The sequence below is a fragment of the Cheilinus undulatus genome, linkage group 12 (assembly GCF_018320785.1).
Source record: "Cheilinus undulatus linkage group 12, ASM1832078v1, whole genome shotgun sequence".
Classification (NCBI taxonomy): domain Eukaryota; kingdom Metazoa; phylum Chordata; class Actinopteri; order Labriformes; family Labridae; genus Cheilinus; species Cheilinus undulatus.
Genome location: NC_054876.1, coordinates 40,524,116 through 40,550,962, shown reverse-complemented (window position 1 = coordinate 40,550,962; position 26,847 = coordinate 40,524,116). Strand labels below are relative to the sequence as shown.

Genomic DNA, 26,847 nt, shown 5'->3' with positions numbered 1-26,847 from the left:
TGATTTTTGTTGAAGGGATCAGATTCAATCGTGTTTTTTACGTTTGTGTCTACAGAACAGCTCCATAGACGGCCAGAAGAGGAACAGCATCAGACATAAACTAGTATCTCTCACTCTGAAGAGGAAAACAAAGATCACAGAGGAGGTATGATTCAAACTAGCAAACTTTTTTAAACAGATCTGGTTGACACCATATTGAAATCCTGTCTCAAACCAACTTTTGGTTATCAAAAAAATCAAAATGGGTGAGTCACACAAGAATGACCCTCCACTACAGTGTCCTCTGATAAAGTCAAGAGCAATTTAGACCAGGTTTGTTTTTTGCACCAGGCTGCAAACATAAGCTGATTTTGCTGTAAACATAACCATTATATCATGGGTGTTAAAAGGGATTCCTTGGCTTTTGGAGCCAACTTTTAACACTTGAGTAACAGCAGTGTTTTTGCACTTCTGCATTGTCTTCATAGAGTGAACAGTCCCAGTGATGATATTCTCTGTCTGAACTCACTATGTACCCTGTGTCCAGTCTAAATACTTGTTCACAACCAACTGTTGGATGATTTGCAACATCATATGTCCATATATAGTGGCTAAAGTCAAGCCCAGTAATGTGATGTTACTTTTGAGCAGAGGTCAGTGAAAGAGTTTTTTAATCTCCATGTCAGGTGACAAGGCGGTTCACAGAGGGGGACTATGGGGTCCAGGGGAACAGCATGCTGGAGGACCGACCAACATCCAACCTGGAGAAACTTCACTTCATCATCGGCAATGGCATCTTACGGCCCGCTCTCAGGTGAACTTCCGATTATGAAATTGATAAACTGACCAAATCCAGATCTAGTGTAAGAGATTTTACTTAAACTATAATTCTAAACCCCTTTTTCATTTTACTACTGTTAGGAGTCTTCTCTCTGATGTAGTAAAAGAAAAGGCCACAGGAGCATAAAACTCAGAATGTTTTATTCATTGAATTGGCTCAATCAAGATTTTCTTTTTTCTGTCTCAGGGATGAAATCTACTGCCAGATCTGCAAACAGCTCACTCAGAATCCGTCAAAGAGCAGCCACGCCCGCGGATGGATCCTGCTGTCTCTGTGCGTCGGCTGCTTTGCTCCTTCAGAGAAGTTTGTCAAAGTAAGAAAACTCACTTCACATTGATGGCCCTAAGGGACATCAATATTGTTTCAGTTATACAAAGCATGCATGTAAATTTTTTTTCATTGTCATGTTGTTTTATTTTAGATATTTAGTGAAATCTGCCTTTATTTTCTCATGTCAAGCACTTCTACTTTTATCATAGTTGCTGTTTGAATGACTCTGTTGTCTACTTTCTTGTTCCCCTTTTTCTCTTTCCTCAGTATTTAAGGACATTTTTAGTGAATGGGCCTCCTGGTTATGCTCCGTACTGTGAAGAGAGGTTGAGGAGGACATTTGTCAACCGCACAAGAACACAGCCACCATCTTGGTTAGAATTGCAGGTACTGGACGTGATTTCTTTTAACATGATTCTGTGTGGTATTGGAAGTTTTATAAAGAGTATCAGATAAGATACTTTATTGTTGTTGTTTGCAATACATGAACATTTCATTGGTGCCAAACAGCCTAGTTGTAGTAGACAAAGTCAAAGAAATAGAAATAAAAAAATCTACAATAAAATCAGATAAAAAAGGGATAAAATTAAAACACACATAGAAGAATGAAAACTGCACAATTTATATATGAGAGGTATAAATTATCTCACAAAGTGAGCACATAGCAGCAGGTTAAAGTGCAATAGTGCTGCATTGTCAAGAACAGCCCATAGCATCTGCTTTAAAGTGTGTAAATGTGGTTTATGGGAGGAAAAGAGGGGAATGATAGTTTGATTTGATTTAATTTTGTAAACATGCCAGCATTATTTCCTAAGAAACTGTCCAAAGCAGCACATTTTTTTTCAGGAAGCTTAAACATAGTCCAGTATCAAAAGAAAAGTACATACATATACATATAAAATACAATGTGTATGTTGTTTTAGTGCAGTCTTTAAGAGGGTAAGCCTCTCTGTAAAGGAAGGGCCCTCATTCATGATGGTTTCAGTAAAGATCTTATCCATACTGGCGCAAATTTGACCCCCAACTTGCTAATGGTATCATCTTGTAGCTTTTATACATAAGAAAAATTAAATGTTGCACAAAAAAATAACAGAGAGGGGGAATAAACTTAGGATTTCAGTCTGTATACACCATTTGTATCTTAACTTGGTGTTAATGTTATTTATAAGACACCTCAATGAAGTCCATGTATAGTCCTAGAAAAGACAAAAAAAGAAAAACACCCTCTCTTTTAAACAGTGAAATTACCAACAGATAGTCATTCTGCACCCGAGAAGCAGTTTAATAGTGTCCAGACATACCACTGAAACGTCCACTTGCACAGCAGATTCTTCAACTGATGAAATACGTTGTCATCATTTCCTCACAGCTTATCTTGATCCCTTGGAGTTTGTCTTTGTATGTTGCTCCTTGTTGTTTACGTCCCTGTGCTTGTCCTCTTCTGCTGCTAACTGTCCATGCCAGTCTCCGGACCTGTTCCAACAGTGTCTCAGTTGGTTTAAGCACAGTAACCTTCAGCCCTTTCTCTGCCATCTCCTTTGTTGCTTCTTCAGCTGTGTTGTAGATATGGGTCCCATTTGGGTAAAAGACTCGAAGTCTGGCTGGGCAGGGTGTCTGAAACCGAATCCCGTTTTCTTTAAGCACTCTTGCTTCCGCGTCTTCTTGTCTTTTCTTCAAAACACTTGGAGCATAATCATTATCCAGATTGATTTTTGTGTTCTTCCAAACAAACCCCTTCTTCTGCCACGCTGTTTTCAGTATTTCTTCTTTGGTTCTGTAACTCAGAAATTTAACTACAATGGATCTCGGGGGGGCTCCTTCCCTCGGTACAGGTCCAAGTGCCCGGTGTGCCCGTTCAATCCGGAGGTCCAGAACTGTTGGCAGGGGCAAGTTTTGTTTCAGCAGTTCCACTACAAAGTTTATCATTTACAGCGATTCGTCCTCTGACCCCTCTGCCACAGAATAAATCCTGACACTGTTTCGTCTATTTCTGCGTTCATGGTCTGTTTGTGTTGCTTCCAGGAGAGCCTGAAGCTTTATCAGCTTCTCCATCACGTTTTTCACTGATTGCATCCTGTCCTCAGTGTTCGAAATTCGTTCCTCCACTTCATCAAGCCTCTGCTTAGTCTTGCTGATCTCTTCCTTTATTTCGCCGAGTTGTTGGTTGTTGTCTTGTCGTAAGCTTTTATTTCTGCGAGTATTGTGTTCAAACTGACCATCATTTCAGTGGTTTCTCTTTTAGCGCTAGCTTGTGGGCTAGCGCTAGCATTAGTTGGAGAGCCTCCTCGGCTGTGACTATCGAAAGCGTCAGATTTTGGGCATTTTGTTAAAATCTGTTTTTGGTTTGCCTGTCACGTGTCATCATTTTACCCTTATCCATTTCCTCGTCGTAAGTTTCATGCGAGTTTAGGAAGTTAAGGGTAATTACATTTACATTGTCGGGGAAAAACTTTCTTAAGCTGCCATCTTTGCGGCTGCGCAGTAGAGACTCCCAGCACAAAATTTAAAAGTATTTTAATATCTTTTGTCAGTTCATTAGATCTGAAAAATGGATCATACACATGCCCAAATTAGAAACATAAGTAATAAATTGTAATTATAAGTATTTCAGTTTTACATCTTGAGAAAAGTATTTATAGTGTATGAAAAGTCTTATGCCTAATACAAAACGTAAAATAATGTGATGTTCTGTAGCATCTGTAGTCGTGAAGTTCTTGCACTTCAGTGTGTTTTTCTGCTCCTTTAGGCCACCAAGTCAAAGAAGCCCATCATGCTCCCAGTCACATTTATGGATGGCACCACCAAGACTCTCCTGGCAGACTCGGCCACAACTGCCAGCGAGCTCTGTAACGCTCTCGCAGACAAGATCAACCTGAGAGATCGCTTTGGCTTCTCGCTGTACATCGCCCTGTTTGACAAGGTGAAACAAATGACCGATATAGTCCATTGATCTGCATATATTAACTGTGTAGAAATATGACAACACATCACCTTTCATTACGACTAAAGTAAACCTATTCATGGCACATCTCTTACCAGGTGTCCTCACTGGGCAGTGGGAGTGACCACGTCATGGACGCTGTCTCTCAGTGTGAGCAGTATGCTAAAGAACAGGGTGCTCAGGAGAGGAACGCCCCCTGGAGGCTGTTCTTCAGGAAGGAGATCTTCACCCCCTGGCACAATCCAGCTGACGACTATGTCGCCACAAACCTCGTCTACCAGCAGATTGTCAGAGGGGTGAAGTTTGGAGAGTATCGCTGTGAGAGGGTGAGCAGCTGAGAATTTTTGCAGTACATGTTTTTGTAGCGTTTTATATTCGGTCTCTCTAGAGGAGAACCTGAGCGACCAATGATTCACAGTCAGGGTCAGCTACAGATTAACAAACCAAAATCTCCTCATGGGTATCAGTATACATGCCTAATTCTCTGAATAATCAAAGCAACTACTTTATTCTGTAACACATTATTAAAGGGATATGTCTGTATTTTGTATAAGGTACTTGGTGATAGTAATATATTAAACAAAGGAGGTTTCAGTCTGCCTACCTGAGGGCAAGAAAGCTAGCTAGACTATACAACTCGACAACTACAGCAGCCCTGAGAATTTTAGCAAAATTTAGGTCAAATGGGCAAAAAATCAGTGTTGGCTAAAAAGTTTACAGTAATGATGATGACTTTTTAAAACAGCTGCAGGGATAAGCAAGTAGATATCCTCTAAACAGATATGTTTTGCTTTCTCTTTGCTTAATGTCTCTCTGACAGGAGGAGGACCTGGCAGAGCTAGCCTCTCAGCAGTACTATGTGGATTATGGCTCTGAGATCCTCCAAGATCGCCTGCTCAGCCTCATCCCCTCCTACATCCCTGACAGAGAAATCACCTCAACTAAGACTGCAGAGAAGTGGGCTCAGCTCATCGTCAGTGCTCACAAAAAGGTATCGGTACTAAAAACAGACATTTCTTTGGCCTGTTTTGGCAGGGCACAAGTTCATTACCGAACACCCAGTAACCTCTGCGCTGTTTTAATGAGCTTTGGCTTATCCCAGATCACCTCCCACCATTGTTCCTGTTGGATCTGAAATAGTATTTGTGTAACTCCTGAATTAAATGTTAGACAATTTTGCCTGTTTGTCTTTTCTATTTAATTTTTTTTTCATCAAAGAGCTTCTGATTCCAAACAGTTTCTGCTTTAGAGTGGAATCCAAAGCAATGTTAGCCTAGTTTATTGTGAATTTATGCATCCAAAAAGCCCCTCTAACTCAGTGTGGGTTAGCTTTGATATCAGAGGATATATTTGAAGCCTTCAACTCTCCTGCAGAAAAAATAAAACTGATTGAGCTGCTAACGACTAACTAACCACAGCTGACTCGTGCAGGGATTACACACGAAAAGGAGGCTGAACACGCAGAGGGTGAAGGAGGACGTGGTGGATTTTGCTCGTTTAAAGTGGCCTTTACTCTTCTCACGCTTCTATGAGGCCTTCAAATTCTCAGGTTGGTTACACAAAGGTGTTAATAGTCTCATTTGTCTCTGTGCTGACTCAGAAATGTCTGTTCTATTTCATCCCTGCTAACCTTAGCTTTGGCTAATGCTCGGAAGTAGGTGCGAACTGCACGCGAGAAGAAAAAAAAAGTAATAGAACCCCGGATGACACCGGAAGATATAACCGCTCTCGGGCCATCCAGGGGTCAAAAGTGACGTTGTTGGTATACATCCTCGAACTGCGCATGCGCAAAGGGAATATTCAGTGCTATAAGCACTGCCTCTGGCGGTCATTCGGGATTCATAGAACCATAGTTACATTCATAACTTTCGTTTTAATGGGGCTGACTGTCTTTGTACAGGACCCAGTTTACCCAAGAATGATGTGATCGTGGCAGTGAACTGGACTGGAGTTTACTTTGTGGACGAACAGGAGCAGGTTCTCCTAGAACTCTCATTCCCAGAGATCACAGCTGTGTCCAGTAGCAGGTAAAATCTCATCACGGTAATCTTTCCTGAAATTAAAGCTTTCTTATTCACAGGAAGATACCAGCAGAATTAGGCCTGTTGTCATCCACAGTTTTATAAGAAATGAAAATAAAAAATCTGAACTGTTGTCGGGCTGTTTATGAATATCTTTAAATAACTCCACCTGATTTTCTCTATTAAAGCCTTAATTTTTTCTGTCCTACCTGTGAAGCAGTTTCCATTTACTCATCCTTTCTGTTTTCGATTCAGATTTTTTTTTTTATAACACCTTTCTTCAAACAATAATAAACAAATCGGGCTTTATAGAAAAACAAAAGGCTAAAAAAACAATATGCACTGGCACTTAGGAAACATCATTAGTTCACAATAAGGAAACCAATTTTCAAAACAAAGATCACAATAAATTGTGGTAAATAAGTCAATGATAAAGCACTAAAAGATAATCCACAGAAATAAACAAGAATAAGAATTAAAGGGAAAAATACCCCCTAAAATACAGTAAAAAAGGGGAAATAGAATAAGTAAATACTGTAAGGAATTAATTCAAAAATAAAACACAGTAAGCCAAAGCAATTAACCTAGAAATAAGATTTTAACAATAAATTACACTGTATAACTCATTAATAATGACCACAATATCAATTAAATCTGTAAACCAGGTATGTCAAATGATTAAAGTTTTTTTTTTTTCTTTTTTTTTTTTTAAAGGTTTATTTTGGATATTTTTGTGCCTTTATTTGATAGAGGAGGACAATGGATAGAGTCAGAAACAGGGACAAGAACGAGGGAGAGAAATGTGGTAAAGGGCCTCAGGCCGGATTTGTACCCAGGCCGTCCATGTACATAGGGCGTGCCTTAACCACTCAGCCACCTGCTCCCCCAGTTTTTATTGTGATTAATCTCCTCTATGTCTTATTTTGAAATTCCTCAATTTTGTACTGAAGACTGTTTTTGCTCAATTTTGGATTTTTGTTCCATCTTAAGATAATTGTAATGGAAATCTTTTTGTATACAGACCTGCTTTTATTTTGAAAGAAAATAGATGTATGATAGAAAATCAAAGATTATTACCAACTCAAATCACAAAAAAAGAACTTGTTATGGATTAAAAATGAAATAGGGGAACGGTAAATAGTTAACTGTTTGTAACACGAGGTAAATATGATTTGTGACTTGTCCACTGAGCTGTCTGTGTCTGTGACATTTTAAAGTGAAATGAGACATTAAGGGGCAGTGGTGGACTTATTCTACATCACTGAGGCTGCAGGGAGATGCTGCAGTGGCTTCACTAAAGTGTGCTGAAAGGTACAATAAAGAAAGCCATGGTATTTGCTCTTTAAACATTGGTGGTGCTAATAAAATTAAATTCACCAGATAGGATTGATTTAAATATTTCAGTGCATTGTGAATATAATAAAAATACTTGTATATCTAAAAATCATCACGGTAGCATTTCTGTTAGTTTAGTTTTATAGTTTATTTGACCGGGTCCATGCACAGCACCACTGCAAGACCAGCGAAGCTAACTTACACCTGTAATCCCTCAGCAGGACAATCTATAAATTATACTGTAGAAACAACGAAAAATACCCCAAACTTCACAAACATATAACACACATTTGAATAACCACTTCAGGTTCTTTGCAAGAAAGATTATGCAAAGGTTGAATCAGAGAAAACACCATGGGTTTTGTCTTCAGAATACAGGTTGACCAGCTTCTGATATGGGTAGAAATTCATTTCCACTGTCCTATTGTTCTTACTGAAAATGTTGATTGTAATAAGGCAATTTTCTGAGATTTAGCTGAAAAGTAGCCTCCTAATGAAGCCGTGGTCTCCCTAGCATTGTTGCTTCAGAGTGAAACAAATAATTTAAGTGGGGCCTGGTCATGAAATTCTAGAGTTCTGTCAAATGTCAAAGCAACATGCTAAGATGTCTGTTGACTTCATAATTTTGTATATTATCACAGCATGTTAGCAAGTACTTTATTATTTGTACCTACAGTGTACAAGGAGCCACATTGCTGTTAATTTGTTTGCTGGTAAGCAGTTGTCACTAAAAATGGTGAACACACTTAACTTCGATAATGAACATTACAAAGAAAGTGTTGCCATTATGAGCCGATAAACATGCAGATTATTTACACTTGGCATGCGTAGTTTGTATTGAACTACTCGATCATAAAGTGCAAGACTGAAGTGTTAGAAGATAAATTTATCTTTTATTTTTATGTTTTATTGATTTATTGATTTAGAGATACTTATTGATATTCGTGTTATTTTATTTTTTTATGAATGATGAAAAGTAAAATTTCACTTTCCAGAGGGGGTAAACTTCAGGGACAGAGTTTTACCTTGGCCACCATTAAAGCAGACGAGTACACGTTCACGTCCAACAATGCAGAGGACATCAGAGATCTGGTGGTCACTTTCCTCGACGGTCTGAGGAAGAGGTCCAAGTATGTGGTGGGACTGCTGGACTGTCCCAACCCAGGTAAGATTCAAGCAGAGTGAGAGAGAAAAAACTTTGCCATTGGTATTCTGAACCATAAACGTCTTATTTTTGTTCTTTTATTTATCCGCAAATGTGTCATCCATGCAGCTGGGGCAGATTCCACGTTCCTGAGTTTCACTAAGGGGGATCTGATCATCCTTGACGAACACACCGGAGAGCATGTGATGAACTCTGGCTGGGCTCACGGCCTCAACGACAGGACCAAACAGAGAGGAGACTTCCCTGCTGAGTGTGTCTACGTGCTGCCAGCCATCACTAGACCACAGTATGACATTGTGGTGAGTGTGGGAACAACTTTCTTGATTTGGTCTTGCTTGATCTAACACAGTTGATGCCAATTATATACTTTAACCACCACCACTTTGAAATGGCCTATTTAATAAGAGAGAGTTGGTGCAGAAATGATCCAAACTGTCATACATTTAAAACGTCTTTTTGTTGACCGGTTTGTCCTGTATTCAACCATGCACACGTTTGCTGTGCTCCCTATGAAGGCACAGTAAATTCCTAGGAATTTTCCTGTGTCATGAGTGCATGACTCACTAGAAAATGATATTTTTTGTGTGATTTCTGCAGTCCTAAACCAAAATTCAGTCTTTCTTTTACTTTCTTGGACTTACACCTTTTTCACATACATCAGCTACAGTGTAGAAATGATCTCGAAGCGTTTCTCGTATGATACTAAATCAGACCATCTCAGCACACAGCTGTCTGCAAACATTTGACAGCAACTCTGACACAGGGAGGAGGAGGCAGGGGATTTTGGTCACTGAGTGTGATACTGTATGCTGGGACCCAGCTCCCTAAAATATCTCACCCACTCAAGGAATGTTTATTTTTTTAAATACTGAACCAAACATTTTAAAGAGTTGTTAACCTGCATTTAAATTGTATATACTGCAGTAGGATAGTTTTTTGTCTTTACAAGTAAAATTATTGCAGGTTTTTTATGAACAAGCATTAAATTCTGGTTTTGAAGCCATAGAGGAATGCATAAAAACTCAAGACCGTCTGCTAAAAGCACCAGAAGCCCATTTAACATCTATATTAAAATGACCTTGTTTTTTTGCTAAAATAAACATGTTAATAGCCTGGTTTTAACATGTTTTTGTTGGGATAGTTCATGGATTTACACTGTACCAGGGTCATTTGTTTTTGAATTTTTCTGAGGTATTACAGACCTCTGTCTGGTACGTTGTTGCTGTTAGTCAGAAGGCTCAAGGCGTTCCTAACTCCACTTCTTTACCTGTTTTTAGGTTTAGAAAAAGGTTAGTAGGAGTTTTTCAAACATGTCAACTACCATTAATAACCTTCAAAACTCTGGTTTACAAACTTAATGGGTGATATCACTGAGACCACATCTGTTTTATCGAGTCTATGTTAATGTCTCTGTCTCTCCCTCTCAGGCTTTAGTAACAATGACTCCTGATCAGAGGAGAGAATCTATCGGTGTGTCCCAGATGAACCTCACTGACAAAGAGGACAAAACAAAGGTGTACACTCTGGAGGAGTTCTCCTACGACTACTTCAGGTGTGTTTCTTCATCTTTAAATACAGATTTGAAATGTGTAGACTTTCATTGGTGATGTCCATATATAATTTCTGTGCCTTATCTTTTTAACCCCTTCCTGCAGGCCTCCTCCTAAGAGCACTCTGAGCAGGGTAATGATCTCGAAGTCCAGAGGGAAGGAGCGTCTGTGGAGCTGCACAAGGGAGCCTCTCAAACACCCGCTGCTAAAGAAGGTGATGGCTCACGAAGAGCTCTCCCAGGAGGCCTGCATTGCTTTCTTGGATATCCTTTAGTAGAACACAGTGTATCAAATGTTAGTCCTTATAGAATTGTATTATTAGGTTCAACATACTTTGTCTTCCTGTTGTTGTTACCTTTTTTTGTCCTTGACCTGGGCTGCACCTGTGATGAAGTACATGGGCGATTACCCGTCCAAGAGGGTTCGTTCAGTCAACGAGCTCACAGATCAGATCTTTGAAGGAGCGCTGAAGGCCGAGCCTCTCAAAGACGAGATCTTCTGTCAGATTCTGAAGCAGCTCACTGATAACCACATCAAGTATGTTTGTGACACATACAAGACACACACATTTATAGTTTAAAGCACTGCCATAAATACTGTAGTAAAGTTTTATTTTGTTTGTTTTTTACGTGTTTTATTGTATTATTTAAGACATTTAGTGAAAGGTTGTGTCCTAACTCTCATCCAGCATTATTAGAAACACATCAGTTACATTTTGATGGTCAACAGTGTATAGAAACATGATCATTACTCTCTGATCTTGTTTTTGAAGCTTATTTTGAAATTTGAGATGTTTTCAATGAACACCGTCCATCTTTTATTAACTGTACAAAAATTTAGCACCTCCTTTTATTTCAGAAGATCACAATTTGAAAGTTTAAGACTGTTTCCTGACCTTATGTTTGTGTTCATTTATGTGTATAGGTACAGTGAGGAGAAAGGCTGGGAGCTTCTGTGGCTCTGCACTGGTTTGTTTCCTCCCAGTAACACTCTACTGCCTCATGTCCAGAAGTATCTGCAAGCTAAGAAACACTACCCACTTGCTCCAGATTGCATGCAGCGGCTGCAGAAAGCATTACGGTAACGCGTGGGACTTTCTTTTGAACTTCTTAAACAGTCCCTCTTTCTTTTTTTGTATTAGTATTTTTTTCCTCTCTCTTTTATTTATTGTAGAAATGGATCCAGAAAGTACCCTCCTCACCTGGTAGAGGTGGAAGCCATCCAGCACAAAACTACTCAGATTTTCCACAAAGTTTACTTCCCCGATGACTCTGATGAGGTCAGTGACAACTTGACAAATAAAAATGCCTTATATCAAAACTGAAGACAGTAAGGCTTTTTCCTAATTTAAGCAAAACACTTAATATTTGTAGGAATCAAGTTTTCCATCTTAGTACAGTATACCAGAAATCAGTGGTAGAATATATTTAGTAAAACTTTACAAGGCAGCTGACAGAGGGTAGAATTAAGAAAAGATTTATAGACAGATGCTTACAAATATTAATTCTATAAAATACAAATTAAGTAAGATATGTATGGTAATAAATATTCAGACAAGAAATAAAGAGGAGAAAATTATGAATTAACAAACCCAAAAAAAACAGAAAGCAAAATGTTTAAGGTGGAAAATATTTCAATTGAATGGCATGGAAAAATTAAGAACAAAAACATTTAAAATAATTAAGTCCATAAAAAAGGATAAAAATATAATAATAATTATGATAAGAATAAATGCAAACTCTAAAATCTCTTAATGGAGTACTTTAATATAATACAGTAGCCAAAGTGATTTTAGGTATTTAACTAAACCCCAGAATTATTTAGGTATTATCTTATCATATTTTATTGTATCTTATCTTATCTTTTACCATTATTTATTTATGTTTTTAGACTTGATATCTATTTTTTGACTACTGTATCTATATAGCTTTATAACTCTGAAGTTCTCAGTCATACAGGTCATGTATATCCAAAGCGTTTTTTTAAAAAAGGGCACTTAGACTTGGTTAATGTTTGTGAAGATGTTTTGAAAGAGCCTCAGGAGACCACCCAGATCATCAGCTCTCAATGTACAATAGAGGCTTAAATTTCTTGCTGCAACCCAGTGAGTTTTAGAACCAATAAAGACTTTGAAAGAAATCCTTTTGGCCCTTTCTGGATCAATCTTTGGTAAGACCTTTTGGCTATCCTATCATTTACAAATTTTTACACAAACAATAATTTCAGACATTTCTGAAATGTTTCTGAATGGTTTTAATGAACCTCAAAGATCCAAAATACTTGGAAACTAATCATTTAATCCTCTAACTTACTGGAATAAAAGAAACATGAATCAGAGATTTAAGCTTTCACTAAACTTCATCAACACTGCAGTTATTAGGCCTTCTGCTATGAACAGTTTTTTCTGGTATTTGACTCCTCAGTTTTATAATTCTTGCTCTAACTTACATATTGTGGTTTTGACTTGTTGGTGTTTTCAGGTGTTTGAGGTGGAGTCAAGCACAAAGGCCAAAGACTTCTGCCACAACATCTCTGGACGTCTGATGCTCAAATCCTCTGAAGGCTTCAGTCTGTTTGTGAAAATAACAGACAAGGTAAAGTGTAGCTTTTCAACTTCCCGGTAGCTGCAGCAGTCATATTCATGATATTCTGCACTTTATAAAATTACATTTTCATTATAATTACTGACTGTGGAGCAATCATGATATATGTAATTCTTAACAGAGAACCTCAAGTTTGGGATTTCTTTATATTCCAGGTCATCAGTGTTCCTGATGGCGACTTTTTCTTTGACTTTGTGAGGCACCTGACCGACTGGATCAAAAAAGCAAGACACGTGAAAGACGGTAAGTACAACTCAGCTGTGAAGATAACATGTTAAGTCTGCAGGTGTAAGAAGGCATCCTGTGAGTCAGCCAAAACACTGATATAAGATGCACAAAACACACCATGAAGGGCTGACACATTAAATATCAAACTTGGTGCATTTTATGTTGCAGTAGGTGTCGGTCAGTTGTTGACTTTAGCTTGAATTATTTACATTTATATGGAAGAAGAGAATGTGAAACTTTATATCCATTGTCAAAGAAAAAAAAGAACCATATTTACTCTTCAAAAGACTTCAAGTTTAAATCTGAGGAAAATTAAAGCAGTATGTTGACAAGCTGAGTTTTCCAAGTGAAACCACCTTTTATCAATCCGCCATCATGCATAAGTAATGTGGTAATTTGTCATGTAGAAAGTTAAAAGTTTGTTGGTCAGATTGACTTGAATTGATAAAACTTTATTTTTGTAATAATCTTGAGCATCATTTTGGCATTGAGCTTAAAGAGGGGAGGCTGTTGCATGCATAAACTTCCCATCCTTATGTTTTTAAAATCAAACTTTCCACTGGTTGCAGCGGGAAGGAAGAGAATGTTCTCTCTTTTAATTGTTCCATTATAATCTGATTGTACTTTGACAACGAAAAACAATATCGATACATGTAAATAGTTTCACATAGTACCTTTGAATCTCTTAATTTTGTATCTTCTCCTTCATTTTCCTTCTATAACTGCTCATTTTGTCTATTCTGTGTGTTGGCTGTGTAGGCGTGGTGCCTTCCCTGACCTATCAGGTCTTCTTCATGAAGAAACTGTGGACTAACACGGTACCAGGAAAAGACTCTGTGGCTGACTCCATCTTCCATTATTATCAAGTGAGTGACCTCAGTACCAACTGTCAAAAGTGGTGAAAAAATCAACGGACCTGACCTTATTTTATGATGCTGACAGAGAATGGGTACCCATGAATGACATCTTCAGATTCCACACATACAGCTGTTGTAGAATCTGAACTGAGAGTTCTTCCTGTGTGCAGGAGCTGCCTAAGTATCTGAGAGGCTACCACAAGTGTTCAAGGGATGAGATATACCAGCTGGGAGCGCTAATCTACAGGGTGAAGTATGAAGAGGAAAAATCTCACTTCCACAATATTGCCAAGATCCTGAAGGAGCTCATCCCTCAGGACCAGATCAGACATCTGTCCCCGGACGACTGGAAGAGGGTGAACAGACAATTAAAGTAGTGGGGAAGCCCATACATGTATTTAGAGATTTGCATACTTTATTGAAATTGTCTTAGTAACAATAAACCAGTACATTATAGTAAAACAGTAAAAAGGGGTAATGCCAATCCCTTTGTCCCTTTACAACATGTTTTTGAAGCCATCAAAAGGTATAAGTGTGCAAATATGAGTGTTCAGGAAAGATTTATGCATCTTTGGTTCTCCTCTTGTGTCTCCCACTCAGTCTATCATGCTGCTGTTCAACAAGCACTCAGGAAAAACTCGAGAAGAGGCCAAACTCGCCTTCCTGAAAATCATTTACAAGTGGCCTACGTTTGGCTCTGCCTTCTTTGAAATCAAGGTAATCTTTGGAATCTGTAGTTGATGCATTTCCCTCAGAAAGTAGTGCAATTCAAGCATAAAGTACCTGATAGTTAGAAATCTGCCTGACATTTGTACTTGAATAGAGTACTTCAGTGAATGTGCTTTTCTGCTTCCCACCATAATTTTATTTTTTATCACTGAGTGAAAATGTTTCTTCTCCTTTGCTCTTTTTGCAGCAATCAACTGATCCAAATTACCCAGAAATCCTTTTGATAGCGATCAACAAACATGGAGTCAGTTTGATTGATCCCAAGTCCAAGGTGAGCGGGCATTTTGCTTCCTCAAATACAAGTTCTAGTATAAAAGGTTAATAGATAAACAGTAGTTTAATGGGTTGGATGCATTTTTTTGCCCAGAAAATATGGATGTAGAATGCAGAAGGTTTAATTGAAAATATACGAGTATGTCCAGTTCAGGCAGGTTGAAGAGGTATCCATAACCATGTTGTGAACTAATGTTGACTAGAATGTTCCTCATGGTATGTTTAATACTAGATTTTTTGTAGATTAGAGGAGTTAGAGAAGGTTGAATTTGAATTAATATGCTCAACAAAAATCTTCTTCTGTTGTACAAAAAAAATCAATTTCTAGAATTTGTCTACTCTCTAATGTGATGAACTATGCATGCACAGGCGCCTGCAAATCGTACAGACTTCCTAAAAGCAACTTAGACCTCATGTTTCTATTAAATTTAGAATCAGTTCGCAGTGCCCTGAGAAAAAGTCGTTTTTGCAACAGTTAGTATTTGAGTCTACACTTTGCTTTTGTTGTATTAAAGAACGTTACGATCTGTGACTTTCAAAAACGGAAAAAAGGCATTAAGATGTTGTCAGTTTTTAAAATTTTTATCTTGCATAATTTGTCCTCATTCTACTTCTTTGTATGTAAGAGTATATGTGATGTTCTAGTTAAGTACAGTATTGTACCTGCAGAATATCTGAGTTCACCTCTCGTTTTATTTCTTGCAGGACATCCTCACCACTCATCCCTTCACAAAGATCTCCAACTGGAGCAGTGGAAACACGTATTTCCACATCACCATCGGAAACCTGGTCCGAGGCAGCAAACTGCTGTGTGAGACCTCACTGGTGAGATGCTAAACTTTTTCTAATGATGATGAACAACAGCTGGATGCAAATGTTGTAAACCTGTCACAATGATATTTCAAAAACTAAATCCCTCGTTCTAGTATCTTGTTAGTTTGAAGGTTTAAATGTATTGAAGTAGCCATTAGATATAATCCAATATTTATACCAGCTGTGAACTATAAGATGAGGTTTGAACCCTCTCTCTAATTATTTGCTTCATAGCAGTTCTCATGATTTTCCTGTTAATTACTCAGGGAAGCACTGAATAAATTTAAGGAGAGATTTTCTAAAAATCTGAGCTGTAAACAACATCAATTATTTTTATGTTCCATAGAACTGAAATTACAGAATTTCTGCAGAAAAAACAGATATCTGTTTGTATTTCAACCCAAAAATGCCATGAATATTAAGAGAGAGTGAGAGACTGAGCACGGCAATGGTTTTAATTAGGGCTGTCAAGAATAATCGCATTAATCGTGATTAACTATAATCCACAATAAGTGCACTAATATTTTTTAATTGTGATTAATCACATGGTTTATTTTTGCCTTCAAAAAAACTTTGATTAAGTCATGTCAGAGTCTCCCTGCAGCCACAGTGATTGAAAATAACTCCACCACTGCTCCTTAATGTCTAATTTCACTTTAAAACTCAAGACACAGCTCAGTGAATAAATCAAAAGTCATCTGAACCTTGTGTTATCAAACATTTACCTTTAAATTGTCCCCTTGTTTCCATTCAATCTAAAACAAATTCCTTTTTCTGTGGTTAAGTTCATGTTAAAATCTTCAATCTACCTGGAAAAGCAGGGGTATATCAAAAGCCTTAGATAGTAGAAAAATCCAAAGGGGCACAAAAACAGATTTAAATGCGAAATAGTGGAATTTTAGATAGCAATAAAAAGGTTGTGATTAACCTCGATTGACTACAGAAATCCTGAGATTAATTGCAGTTTTAAAAAATTAATCGCAGTAAAAGAATTAATCACAGTGTCCTGTTGCTATAATTAGAGCAGTGATATGGAGAGAAAAGATGTAATTTCCTGTTTGTTTCACAGCTGTTACATTCTAAAGGAATGCCAACACCTCTGCACAAACATGAAGGAAGATTTTGTTTGATTGACCGATGCTGAAGATGTGTCTCTCTCTCAGTATGTCACAGTCTCAGTCTATTGTCGTTTAATGCACCAGTCGGCAAATAAGTTTTAATAAGTCCCTTTAGTGTCCTGTAAAGACAAAGCCATATGTAAAAAATATTTCCACATAATCTTGTTATAATAAATTGGAAAACCAGGTGGTAAAGGATGAAATATGTAGAATTTTATCTTAAATCTACTAGGGATGATAGAAAAAATCAATACAGCATAGTATCATGATATTATCCACCAAGTATTTTTTTTTTTTTTCAATTTTATTGCTCATATTAACTGAAGTCTATGATACAAGATAAACAAAAGAAATGTTTTTTTTTTTTCTGGTCACTTGATGATGCTGCGGTACTCTTTGTCCAGGGAGTTCATTAGAGGTGATAGAGCAGGAGAAAGTTAGTACAACAAACATGGCAGCACCAGGAAAAGGACATCAAGAATAAAAGCAGGGCACAAACAAGATGGACATGACACCAGAGGTTTGCCTGGAGTGCTGCATGAGAGTAAAATACTCCAGAAATATAACAAACATGAAGGCAAAACTAATGCAAAATCAGCTAAACAGATGAAAAAAGGTATAGAAAGCAATATATTTCAATATGCGGTATGATATCGCAACACTCAGTTTATTTCAAAATGTTTCAAATCACAATGATATTAAATCGTGACCTTATTATCGTCATAATATTGTATCACACAGCCACTAGTGACTCCCAGCCCTAAAATCTACCATTGAGAGAGGTTGGATTGTTCAGGTTTTTGGACCTAAAGAGAAACTGCATTATAAATAATATTCATTTCCTCAGTATGTCTAAAGTGATATTGTATCTCCCCAGGGCTACAAAATGGACGACCTCCTGACCTCTTACATCAGCCAGATGTTGACAACCATGACCAAACAGAGATCCTCCAGAGGCAACAAGTGAGCGACAACTGGAAACTCATCGATTACGGTCAATCAGTCAAACCGTTCATACACTCAACACATGCACAGTAGGGTGTGGAAACAGATGGTTTGTTCTTTAAATGATCCCATCAGTGATTATTGAGGTGTTTCTGGTTCTCTGTGACACTGTTATGCCAATGTTTGTGTTCATCTTGATATTTATTGGCCCTGTCTTAAAACTCACCTATTTTGCCTTTTAATGATCTCTTCCAACCATCGGCAATTTGGATTGTTTTTTTTATGAGTGTTTAAATCTGTGTTAGCTGCTATTCTGTGAGTCTCATCTTTTGAATCCAATATAGTTTTATGAAATAAGTTTCAGTGTAAATATGTTTTGATGTTTTGAGACAGACTTTAACACCAAAACGAACCTGTTTACGCTTTGATTTAATTGTATTTAGGTGATCTAAAGATGGACAGACAGCCAAGCAACAAAGATACATCATTCAAATCAACTCTTTGAATAAGCCTATTTCCCTGATACAATCAATCATGAATCTGAAAATCTTGACATATTTGAAATTAAACTTTCCTATCCTCATATTTTATGTACAAAGCTCAATTAGAGATTCCCAAAGTAAGATCTTCATCTAGATGTCTTTTGTAAGTGCAATTATAGCAACAATTTAGATGAGATGATAAAGGTTTCCAATAAAGGATAAAAATATTTTGTGCTTGTAAAAGTTGTGCAAATCTTGCAGAAAGTCAAAGGGCTGTGTGCAAAGTCTGTTCCCAGAAGATAAAAATCAAGACAACAAACATGATTGACATCAACAAATATGTTTGCCCATTAAGACTACCTTGCCACTAGAAAATGAGAAAAATATGCATCCTGTGATTGGATTTTTCAGTATTGTGCCAACAATATTAGGCTTGATTGATATTCAGATGTGAAGAATGCTTTTTAGCTACTCAATTTATCATGTATCTGCTGTTCATGTTGAAAACATTACCTGTGCTTGCAGCTTTTCTCTCCTGAATCCAAGAAGCATTGGGTTTTGCAAAAATATAAATTGGCGCCAATAAATTCCAGGGTAGCTGATGGCTAGCTCGAGCTCTGTCTGGCTTAATCAGAAGATGCACTGCAAGCATAGACTTGTTTAATTTCTTGTCCAATATGTTTCATTACACACAATATGAGCCAAACTCACCTGACAAGTCCAGATAACCATCTTATTAAAATCAGAAATATAAAGTCTGAATTACTTGAAATGTATTTTTTTAAAAATACGCCAAATGCACCAAAGTATTTGGACACCTGACCATTACACCAACAGGGACTGTGATGGGATTGTATACAAATACATGTACTTTGATATGGAGTTTGCCCCCCTTTTGCAGCTATAACAGCCTCCTCTCTTCTTGGAAGGCTTTGGAGTGTTTCTATGAGAATTTATGTCCATTCATTCTGTAGAGCATTGAAGTCAGGCACTGATGTAGGTTGAGAAGGCCTGGCGCACAATCTCCAATCAAGTTCATCCCAAAGGTGCTCATGGGGTTGAGGTAAAGGCTCTGTGATGGCTAGTCAAGTTCTTCCACACCAGTGTCATCAAACCATGTCTTTATAGTCTTTGCTTTGTGCACTGAGGCATGGTCATGTTGGAAAAGAAAATAGCCTTCCCTAACTGCTGACACAAAGTTAGAAGCATAGCATTGTCCAAAATGTCTTGGTATGCTGAAGCATTAAGATTGTCCTTCCTGAATGCCTCCTGAATGTTGGACTTGTCTGTGTGCTCTACTGGACCAGTCAGCTCTATGTTTGAGCCGACAAGAATCACAATCATATTAAGCAGATAGTTAAGTGTTAAAGTCTGATTTTAATATTCTCATCCTGCATGTAAAGACTACAAAGAACTCACCTTCTCTTCATTTCCAGTTGTTAAAAGGAACCCTGCAAGACCAGAAGTTTATCTGGTTGGATAGATATTTGTATCTCTCATATATATATATATTGAACTAAAAAACTCACTAAATATCTGCACGTCTCAAGCACGGAGAATTCTAAAATTTGAGGTCTCTTCTATATTTTTTTTTTTTGCACCACGAGCAGTTATCTGTCCATCTAGACAGGAAAATTATAAATACAGAACCATATTTACCTTGTTGTAGCAAATAATTTATGTTTTCCACATGGGTAGAATATGTTTGAAATCAGTTTCTTGATGAACCAGATGAAGGCCACAAGCTAAAATGCGTCTGTTTAATCAAGTTGTTCCTGGAACTTCTCTTCTTTATGAAACTTTCTGTTTCCAAGAAAACATGGAACAAAAGTACTCACAGGTTGCGCCTTTCAAAGTAAAAGTCCACTTCAGCATTTCTCATAGACATAATATACATAGATGCGTCATTGACTGTGTTTACCCGCTGCCGCAATACGTCAACGTGTCCGCCATATTGCCAGAGGCAAGACCATTCCATAAACAAATGAAAGTATATGAGGGATGAAGCATTTTCTAATTAAAAAAAAAGCACACACGTTTGCATTTAAGTGATGGTAATGAGCCGTTTGTATATAAATTGGTTCAACAGATGTAATTTTTTGTTGATTAAATGGTTCCAAATGACTATCAGAGAGCCAGAAAATGTAGATAATTCAAGAATTAATATACTGCAACTGTTTCTAACTTTTAAGAAGTTAAATGACACAAACATGCCCATAGAAAATTCTAGTAAATTATTATTTTCACAATAACATGCCATGGTTAACTAAAATTAAAAAAACACCTAGGAGGCTTATAATGGCCTTATGGCCTTAGGCTTATAATGTAAATGTGCCAGATATTTAATGGAGATCTGTTGTCCTTCTAAAAAAATAAAATAAAAACATGACCAAAAAAGGGCCCGAGACATTTTAACCGATTAAAATTTAAGGAATTCATGTTTATTTTAAATTGTGGGATGAAAAGAATCAGGATGTCAATTCCAAACAGAAGACATAATTAGACATTAGACATTAATAACAGTAATATCAAATTCATATTTACATGCAGTATTTACACTCACTCATTTGTTTGTAAATTATGTCACTGCTCTAAAGCATAGTAAATTTGCAGACCAGGCTTCTGCTTAAGGGTTTTCTTCCTTCTTTCATTATGGCAGTATACTGTTTAGTAAATAAACCCTGAGAAGCACTGTTGTGATCAAAAAGACAACTCAAATAAAACTAGTAACCAGAGTGACTTGGTGCTGTGAACCTGTACCTCACATCAATTGCCAAAGACTGAGAGCTAAAGTAATGCATTAGAGCTGAATGATAAACTGTTTTACAACTAGGATAGCAATGTGCCCTTCAATGTACAGTTATGCCCAAAATCCACGTAATCATTAGGCAGTTAAAATATGTAGTATTTCTATAAAGGAGAGGATATAGGACGGTGACAAGATCTCGTGCTATGAGATCTCGCGAGATCAAAATGTCACAAAAATTCTCAATGACCATCGCTCAGACCCACACCCCCTCCTCCACGTGCGCTACTTGGGGCCACACACGATCTGCAAATGCATAATAAGTTAATAAGTTCATCATTACAATGCAAAATGATGAAATGCTGCTGCTGGAAACATAGAGCCTGTCAAACATCTAAAAGTAAATGTTTACATTAATGGAAACCTTCAAATCACTATAACAATCACTACACAGAATAACAGATTTTGAATTTCTGAAAGATTTACTTTTTACAGCATGACAGATAAACTTTGACAATAAACGGTGTTAACATGTATTATTACCTCAGTAAATTCAGCTTTTGCTTCACAGTGTTGAAACTGTGAATAGCCAAGGTCCTTCAAGGTGCACAGAGCAACACTCACAGAGTGACTGAGTGTCTGTGCAGCTAATCCACATGCCTCGCTGTGACCTTATTGGCAACATGCTGTCCATCTCTTGCCTGAGCAGTGTTGAGATCAACAATGTAGCTCCAATTTATTTGGCTAGTGGTACTGGTAATTGGACTGTATGCCTGCAGCATATTCCATTTTTAGCATGTGACAAGCATCCATCATCACAAACACCCTTTCACCAGACACTGGATGCTCAAAAAAGGTTTTATGGGGCTCAACAGGGTTTCCCTTTAGTTGGCAGCCAAGACTGTTGCACATTGTCACATTGGAGGCATGCCCATGCATTGTGACACACGCCACTCTTATGCCACACTCATGCAGTTGCTCCAGTGCATGCATGAGTAGGACCTTCTGTGTTTCTGATGACAGAGACTTTGTAAGGTGGTAGGCTATTGGAGCCTTCCAATGGCTTTGTAGGCCAACCACCATAAAAATCAGAGCTTTGGTTGCAACATCAGTCTCATTGCTTCCATCCCCCAAATCCACAAACCCACACATTTTCTGGGAGTGTGGATTGTATTGGACATGCTTTTTGATTGCCATGGCATCCGGCATGAGGCATACACGTTCATATTTGGGGGGGTCTTCTTGTCGTTTTCCATTTAAAAAGTCCAGCATCTTCATATTAAGACCAGGCCTGTCACCCACTGAGCTCAACCACCTTGGCAAAAATGAATAAAGAGATGGATGGTATTAACACCTCACACTGAATTTTAAGTACTATCAGCTAATACCTGTGCACACCTAACTAATAATGTGGGAACTTTTCATAGCCTTCCATCTACAGTTCGTCGTTATTTATTTGTTAATTATTCATTGATCGCTACTTGTTATTATTTGTATGTCTTTACATTGTAGTAAATTTATTTATTGAAGGGATAGCCCCTTGAGATGGATCATCTCGTTTTCAAGGGGGTCCCAACATGTTACATTTTAAATGTCTATCTATCTATCTATCTATCTATCTATCTATCTATCTATCTATCTATCTATCTATCTATCTATCTATCTATCTATCCCCTTTAAGTTTAGTTAACATATCTTAAATATTTTCTGGCATTTCTTTTGTTGCTCTCTTAATTATAAAGCAATATAACTTCACAGCTACGATAAATTTACACTAGTTCTTCTTATAGGTTATAGTCTTTATGATAATATTAATGATAAATGCTGGTCTATTAAGATAGGCCACATAAAAGAGTGCGATCTAGACCTACCCTTCTTGTAAAGTGTCTAGAGATAACTTCAGTGATGAATTGGCGCTATAAAAATAATGATTGATTGACTGAAGTTCATGACATGAAAATGGGATAAAAAATGTACACACAGCTTGAATAGAAATAAAACTTTTAAATGATTGAAAAATGCCTCTGTAATGTGTGAGGATGTGGGAGATTAAGACCAAGAGACTCTCTTTAGGTAGCTGTATGAAATGAAATGAAATTCAGTGAGTGCACATTTATTAGTAAATGAGACAGTGAGGAGTTTGCACTTAGCGCCATCAAATGCTTTCCATATTTTCTTTTCATTTTACCTGAGTATAAATCAAGCCTTTGTCTAAGCTCCTTATTAATAAGTTTCTTTACCTCCAGGTCTTCCAGAAGACCATGCACTTTGTTTTTTGCCCTCTGCTCTTGATCCTTCACATTCCTCCTCTCTTTATTAAGACTCTCCAACCTAAACAGGGCTTCATTCAGCCTGGCCCTCAGTTTACTTGGAGAGTTAGATACTGCATAAAGGTGGTCCTAATAGAAACAATATGCTTTCAGATGGTCTGCATTTTTTATGTCCCTGGCCCTCAATTTTACTGTCAGCACTTGTGTGCATACACGGCAAGAATCCACATTCAGAAACAGCAAATACATAATACTCACAACAAAGGGCACTGTCGGAGGTTCTGCCTCTTGCATGGGCCTGGGAATATCTTCTGGAAGGCTCTCTTGAGCATTCTCTCGAGGTCAGGGTTGTCCTGACTGCCGTCAGCTAAAGTGAAAGAAAAAACATATCAGGAACTTGAACAGACTTAAGTATCTCACAGTGTACTACAAAAGGCATCAGTAATAACTTTTCTTTAAACATTCACAAAATAGGAACCCAGCAAAGTGAAACAACGTCTTATCTAATTCTTGTGATACACCTAACCTTTGAAGATGATCTGGGAAATTGAATAGAGATGGAACAACTCCATCTTTAATTCTCACTGCCCTGTCCTGTCAAGCTCTCCCTGCCTGAAATCCCCACTGCAGAGCCTGGACGCCTGAGTGGCAACAAACCCTTCTCTTCGGAGGGCTACTTCCCACTGCCTCTGTCGATTAACAGCTTTTGGGAAACTTTAAAGTGAAATAAAGTTAGCTGGACAATTTACAACAGTTACATTGTTTATTTGGATACTTTCTTCTATCTCTGTGATACATTTTACATCAAATCTTTTTTTACTGACTGAGTCATCCTTCTTTCCTGTAAACAAAATAACCGATAGGCAAAACGTTGTTAAAAGCTAGCTTAACCGCCGATATTACTCCACTTAACAACAACATTAGGAAAATTGTCTCTGAACGTGTTGTTATTCTAGCCAAATACGATGAAAAAACTGTTTACCCATGAAATGTTATTCCGCGTAATCTTGTTTCTTCTGTGCATCTATTAGTGCAGTGCCACACAGCACAGGAGAGATCTTGCCCAGGAATACCTCTAGCAAATTGGTGGTGGCATTGATGTACAGCCCACTAGCCAATGAGGCATCTACGTATGTCTATGGCATTTCTTTTGAGAAACTCAGTTCGTATGTACATACTGCTTTTATTTTGAAAAGCTCACGGTACGCTTCCACTATACACTGAAATCCAGTCACTTGTAGGGAGTTTTACTGAGGTAAAACGTAGGAGGAATGACAGAGATTTGACAGCAGGGAGACAAAACCAACACACAGCAAACTCGTGTCTGGTATGAAAGCTGTTATGGTAGCAACAACTGCAAGCAGGAAAACCATTTGAAAAACAGTTACTGCTTAGCAACAGCGTAGAGCGCTGCAGCGCTGTGACGTCACACTACCAGCGCGGACCAAAACATGGCAGCCTCCTTGTAAGTTTATGAGCTGAAATTTACTAAAAGTGCAGATATCTGGGATATTTAGTGAGTTTTTTAGTTCAATATACATTTGAGAGATACAAATATCTGTCTAACAAGATGAACTTGTCTGATCATGCAGGATTCCTTTTAAGTTGCTGCTGAATAAACTCCATTTTCTCAGGTTTCTTAAAATAAAAGACGTCCATGATAATATGAAATGGAGACTTATTAGACTTTTAATTCAGGCCTTTTTGCTTTGTGTGTCTTAAATAAAGATGTTGCTGTGGACTTGTCAGGTAAATGTGGCTTATAATAAGTGCAATTAGATATTTTAACTAGAAGCAAAAAAAAAAAAAATTTGCTTAAATTTGGAGTGTTGCTGTCATTATACTCAGAGCTTATCCCATAGATAAAATGTACATGTTCCAAAATGACCAAGAATTTCTTGTACACACTAATATTCATTTGTTGTTGATGTTCTTACTGCAATAATGAGGTCATTGTGAAGCCCTATTTGCCACCTCTTTGAGTGATCTGATCAGTGAGCGTTGGTGTTTGTATATTCTAAAGTGCTGTCCAGCTGATCACCACAGACATGATTTATTATTTATTAGTTTAATTTTAATGATTCCAGGAATATCAAGATAGCAAACATTAGAGTAGCCTCTTGTGTTATTTACTAAATCTTATCTCTCCCTTTTATAAGAAAGATCAGCTCCAAAAAAAAAACTTCAACCAAAATCCTTTAAACAGAAATCGTTTGTCCTGTATTTAGCTTCATGTTACCGTTTTATTTATTCTTTTAGTTAAAAGTTAAACAAACATCAGATAATGACTTCTATTTTACAAAGTGTTGTAGATCACCTCTCTAAAAACAAACTCCATTGCTGTGAACAGATTTAAACATATTTAAATAAAACCTGGTGATTTTTTTTTATTGCGTTGTTAGTCATGTTTGTGTGAGGAAACAGACTAAATGTGTGCCACAAAGTTCAAACATCACTTCTTTGTTCGTGCTGATCCATGTTAGGCCAATGTAAACACTGTCTGTAGCTGTAGACTGATTTTGAGCTCATTTGTGTGTTTTTGTTTTCTAAATGTAAAAACCATTAGTGTCGATTTCTAAGCCTGAAGTCATAATCAGTTTTCTGTTTATTTAAAGGAGGAATTGTTTTACCCATGTTGTGACCACATTTACAAATGTAGACATGAATAAATGACCTTTTGCAAAAAGGAACAAAAATGTTTATTTCTCTTTGACCTTGGCTGTTCAACTCTGAATATAGAGTTTATAAAAAGAGCCAGAAGAAGCCTCAAAAGAGATGTCAAGTAGTGTAGTAATTGGAAAATATACTTTAAATGTTTACACTGCAGGCAAATGTAGGCTGACCACGCACTACATGATTCTCTAATCTATAAACCATTTTTAAAATGTGGGAGACCACAGACATAAGGACAGTTCCAAACTGTTTTTCATCTTAAAATCCTCTGAGCACACACACTAGATCTCAAGTGGTGGGTTGGGGCCCTAAAGTAGGTTTCGGAGCTGTTTCCATTGGGTCTTAAATTTGCACCTGGGGAAAAAAAGGGGGCTTTTCTACTTAGTTTTCCTGTAATAACAAGTACATTTTTTTAACAAGACTTTAATCTCATCTATCTTCTTTACTTAATACATCATCATAAAGATAATTAAGCAGTTTCTTGTGAAATTACCAAGATTCCCATGCTATCTCAAAAATAAAATGTAAGCATCTCCCTCTATAGTGATGCCCATTTTGTTCTGTCCTGGCTTTTTGTTCATTCACATTTTGTTCCGTCTTTCGTCCAAACCCTAATACTTTTCATTACATTTATTTGTGTGGTGGACTATTTTTTAAAATTTGGGTCATGATTTCTCTTAAGAAGGAGGAGATGGCTCCTGATGCCCAACCAGTAAAGAACCAGTAGTCTGACCTTGGATTTAGAATGAATTTTCCCTTTGGAGACTTCCATCACTGGACTCTAAACTTCTCTTCAGGAACTAATGGATGATGTTGCGGAGACTACTTCCATATTCTTTGAGATATGTGTTTTAACCCCAGTTTGGTTTATTTTGGTTCTTTAAATAGTTTTGTTAAACTTTAAAAGTGCTCAGCTGTAGATATTGTGACATATTGTCAAGCGAACCGTAGTTAGTATAGAAAATTAAAAGATAGATTAAAGAGCAGTTCTGAGATTCTTTTTTTTTC

General features: G+C 37.4%; 1 protein-coding gene across 1 annotated transcript in view; it reads left to right on the top strand.

The window, feature by feature from the left end:
- The window catches only part of myo7ab (myosin VIIAb), a 46,509-nt gene extending 27,563 nt beyond the window's left edge, over nucleotides 1–18,946 (top strand). Inside the window, exons 24-47 of the mRNA XM_041802134.1 lie at nucleotides 56–145; nucleotides 666–793; nucleotides 1,007–1,133; nucleotides 1,358–1,477; nucleotides 3,837–4,010; nucleotides 4,130–4,357; nucleotides 4,852–5,022; nucleotides 5,463–5,580; nucleotides 5,932–6,058; nucleotides 8,383–8,552; nucleotides 8,661–8,851; nucleotides 9,980–10,104; nucleotides 10,208–10,365; nucleotides 10,486–10,639; nucleotides 11,027–11,182; nucleotides 11,276–11,381; nucleotides 12,583–12,696; nucleotides 12,861–12,948; nucleotides 13,693–13,799; nucleotides 13,961–14,146; nucleotides 14,391–14,507; nucleotides 14,707–14,790; nucleotides 15,498–15,617; nucleotides 17,601–18,946. Of these exons, the coding sequence (XP_041658068.1) occupies nucleotides 56–145; nucleotides 666–793; nucleotides 1,007–1,133; nucleotides 1,358–1,477; nucleotides 3,837–4,010; nucleotides 4,130–4,357; nucleotides 4,852–5,022; nucleotides 5,463–5,580; nucleotides 5,932–6,058; nucleotides 8,383–8,552; nucleotides 8,661–8,851; nucleotides 9,980–10,104; nucleotides 10,208–10,365; nucleotides 10,486–10,639; nucleotides 11,027–11,182; nucleotides 11,276–11,381; nucleotides 12,583–12,696; nucleotides 12,861–12,948; nucleotides 13,693–13,799; nucleotides 13,961–14,146; nucleotides 14,391–14,507; nucleotides 14,707–14,790; nucleotides 15,498–15,617; nucleotides 17,601–17,690 (3,249 nt within the window). The 3' untranslated portion in view covers nucleotides 17,691–18,946. The remainder of the gene's footprint in view (nucleotides 1–55; nucleotides 146–665; nucleotides 794–1,006; nucleotides 1,134–1,357; nucleotides 1,478–3,836; nucleotides 4,011–4,129; nucleotides 4,358–4,851; nucleotides 5,023–5,462; nucleotides 5,581–5,931; nucleotides 6,059–8,382; nucleotides 8,553–8,660; nucleotides 8,852–9,979; nucleotides 10,105–10,207; nucleotides 10,366–10,485; nucleotides 10,640–11,026; nucleotides 11,183–11,275; nucleotides 11,382–12,582; nucleotides 12,697–12,860; nucleotides 12,949–13,692; nucleotides 13,800–13,960; nucleotides 14,147–14,390; nucleotides 14,508–14,706; nucleotides 14,791–15,497; nucleotides 15,618–17,600) is intronic.
- Nucleotides 18,947–26,847: the final 7,901 nt, after the last annotated feature.